Genomic DNA, 3,368 nt, shown 5'->3' with positions numbered 1-3,368 from the left:
ATGCTGAGAATGTCTCTCGTTTTATACGTACTCTATATTCTTCTTTCTGTATTGACTATAATAATAAACATGTACTTTTCCTGTTGGATATAAAACTAAATAGAAAGTGTCATTCTATCCTCAAAAATTTCATTAGGTATAAATGAGATGTGCTTCTGAGCTTTATTCGAGAACGACTGACAATAGTCTAGAATTAAGCGATATACGTAAAGAGGTACCGAGAGGTAACCTTCGCTTCGCGAGAAAGACAGAAAAGGTTGCGAATGTATACATCGTGTGACACGAAATAAACAGCTGATCGATAGAAAAACTATCATGAATTCTGACCGTGCCGGTACCGGTAACAAGCGCGTTTTAAACTGAATAATTGTTGACAGGAATAAACGCTGAAAGTAAATCGATAACGAGCACACATGTTTAATAATATTATTTATATGAATCTGAATATAATATGCCGATATAAAATAATTAGCGCACTGAACATTTACTGAGTTTAGTCTAAACGATTAGAAATATTACATATTAGAGTATAATATTACAGAAATATTACTGATATGTTCCATGTTGATAAATGACATCAAAATATAACAGTAATATTGTGGCAATATAACGTATTAAGGAGCAGAGTGACATATACGTATAATATATAATATAATCGTAATTCTATGTTGATCGGCTCGTTACAGATGAATCTTCTGTCATTAAGATTGATGCCTTATGAAGCCAAACATAGGGTGTCAATGTGTAATAATTTTTTTATTTGTTCCAAAGTTTTGTACAAACGTTTCGATCCCGTTTCGGATCCTTTTCAATGCTAGTGTACGAATTCATCGAGTTTCCTGACGCACTATATCGTAAACATTTTCTAATTAATCTCACGAATTATAATTGAAAGTTTACAATAAGGTAAAATACTAATTAGTCTAAAGGATGTTTTGAAGGATATAGTCTAAGAATAAAATAATAATTAGTCTAAAGGATATTTTGAAGAGATGGAAACGAGAGGAGATTATTAGTGAGTCCAAATACAGACATTTTAACACTGCAAACTCAATTTTACCAAGAGCGTATGGAATGCCTAAAGTACATAAAGATGGTTATCCTTTAAGGATAATTATTTCATCTACAGGAAGTCCTTTGCATAATTTGGCAACGTTCTTGTATAAAATCTTAGTTACAAGCTTACCTCCAGTTAAAGGTTTTATTAGGAATAGCTTTCAACTCGCTAAAAATATAGATAAACTTAAAATTTCTAATGATGACACTCTGTTTTCTTTGGATGTGGTTTCATTGTTTACAAATGTCCCAGTGGATCTTGTGTTGGATGGTATTAATAAAAGGTGGCATTTGATACGGACCAACACATGCTTATCTAGAACAGAGTTTCTTAATGCGACTAAATTGATTCTTGACTCTACATTTTTTACCTTTAATGATAAATATTACAGACAATCCTTTGGAGTTCCCATGAGCTCCCCTTTATCACCAGTATTGGCAGACATAGTTTTACAGGACTTAGAAACATTTACTTTTTTTAATAGATTGACAAAAGAACCTTCTTTTTACATACGATACGTAGACGACATTGCATTAGCAATTAACAAAACACACATTAACGAACTCTGTCTTACATTCAACAACTATCATCCACGACTCAAATTTACATTGGAGGAAGGTGGTGACAAACTCAATTTTCTGGACCTAACTCTTATCAAGAAAAATGACTCCATATATCATGACTGGTATCAGAAACCTACATCATCAGGACGTTATCTCAATTTTTGTTTGCAACATCCACTTTGTCAGAAAATTGGAGTAATAGTGAGCTTAACAGATAGAGTTTTATTATTGTCACACCCTTCTTTTCATAGGAAAAACTTAGATAAAATAATTAGAATATTACTTAACAATGGCTATCCCTTGAATTTGATTTTCTCCACCATAAATAAAAGGTTACACAAGAAATTTTCTAATCACAACAATCAAATAGCTAATAATAAAAAAGTAGAAAAGAAACAAATCTACTTCACGGTACCTTTTATAGCAGGTATTTCAGAGAGAATCAAAAACCTTTTAAAGAAGACTAACATCATCAAAATAGCTTACAAGGGTATTAATAAATTGAGCAACTATATTAGAGTGCAGAAGGACAAACTCCCACATTTTATGCACACTGATGTGGTTTATAAGGTGGAGTGCAGAGACTGTGACGCTTCATACATCGGTCAAACAGGAAGGACTCTTAAAATCAGAATTAGTGAATGTTTCGGATTTATACTGGTTTCGAAATTCGCGCCAGTATACATGTCATTGAGTGCGGTCGAACAGGTAGGGGATTGGCGTTACCAAGTGGCGCTCTGATCGTATTAACTGTCAAACGAAGCGGCGCTGCGGTGTAGATCTTTTTATTTTGGAGTGAATGCGTACGCGCCTGTTTTTCCTTTTCAATGATTGTCCTTTCGTTTTTTTACTTTCTCCTTGGGTGTTCTTTTCGGACGTGTGAGTCCGTGCGTGCCTGTTCAGTACAAATTTGGGGAAAGGAGACGTCCTTTCAAATTATTGCATTGCTAAGTATCGCGACCGGGGAGGCGCGACACATCCAGACTGGTATTACCTCGACCGGATTAAGGCAGCCGGTCGAGAGTCTGGAATCCCGGTCTGCGTGCACGGGTCCGCCATTTTGACGGTCCGTTCGTTGTGCGAATTACACACTGGACGCCAGCATTACTGGATACAAGCTCTAAATTGCGCAAGTAAGACAAGACATTTGTATTAACCAGACAGACGACGATCATACGTATTACCAAATTATGTTAATATTTATAACCCTCGGAAAGTTGCTTTATAACCCTCGGAAAGTTGCTTTATAACCTTCGGAAAGTTGCTATATAGCGTGTCGTCACCTATCAACGTTGTGAATAAAATCCCAATCAACTGTTCCTTGCACGTCCAGCCAAGTTCGACAAACGCCAAGAATCTGGATTCGACGCCAGAAGACCCACGTCTCAAGTACACTGTCGGGGCGCACCGTAGTAGAACGATTGTCCCCGAACATCGTCGAGACATACTGAAGCGATAGGGTCGTCGACGACATTAGCCTCATATCGATCACCACCGATGACGATCTGTTGGAAATGGATTGGTCCAGCGTATGATTACGACAAAAATCTTGTTAACACCTTCGTTTCTGGTATTTGCAAATTACCAATGATTAAGCTATTAGATGTTAATTGGAATGTGATCATTTCCGGTCAGTATCCATGAGATATGGATATTATTGTCAGTCTTGTAAATAATCGTCAAGATTACGTACCCTTTTTTGTTATTGAGCTTAGCTGTCTCGGGTCAGATCGGGATGATTTATAGAC

The 3,368-nt window shown here is 36.4% G+C and overlaps 1 protein-coding gene across 1 annotated transcript; it reads left to right on the top strand.

Moving 5' to 3' along the window:
- The first annotated feature begins 1,074 nt into the window (after positions 1 to 1,074).
- LOC108724530 (uncharacterized) lies at positions 1,075 to 2,361 on the top strand. Its single transcript, XM_018450953.1, has one exon. It carries the CDS (start codon positions 1,075 to 1,077, stop codon positions 2,359 to 2,361), a length of 1,287 nt encoding a protein of 428 aa, XP_018306455.1.
- The last annotated feature ends 1,007 nt before the right edge of the window (positions 2,362 to 3,368 follow it).

This window comes from Mycetomoellerius zeteki, unplaced genomic scaffold, assembly GCF_001594055.1.
Source record: "Mycetomoellerius zeteki isolate Tzet28-1 unplaced genomic scaffold, Tzet1.0 scaffold306, whole genome shotgun sequence".
NCBI classification, from domain to species: Eukaryota; Metazoa; Arthropoda; class Insecta; order Hymenoptera; family Formicidae; genus Mycetomoellerius; species Mycetomoellerius zeteki.
Note: the sequence above shows the minus strand (reverse complement) of the source record. Positions and strands in the feature narration are given on the sequence as shown.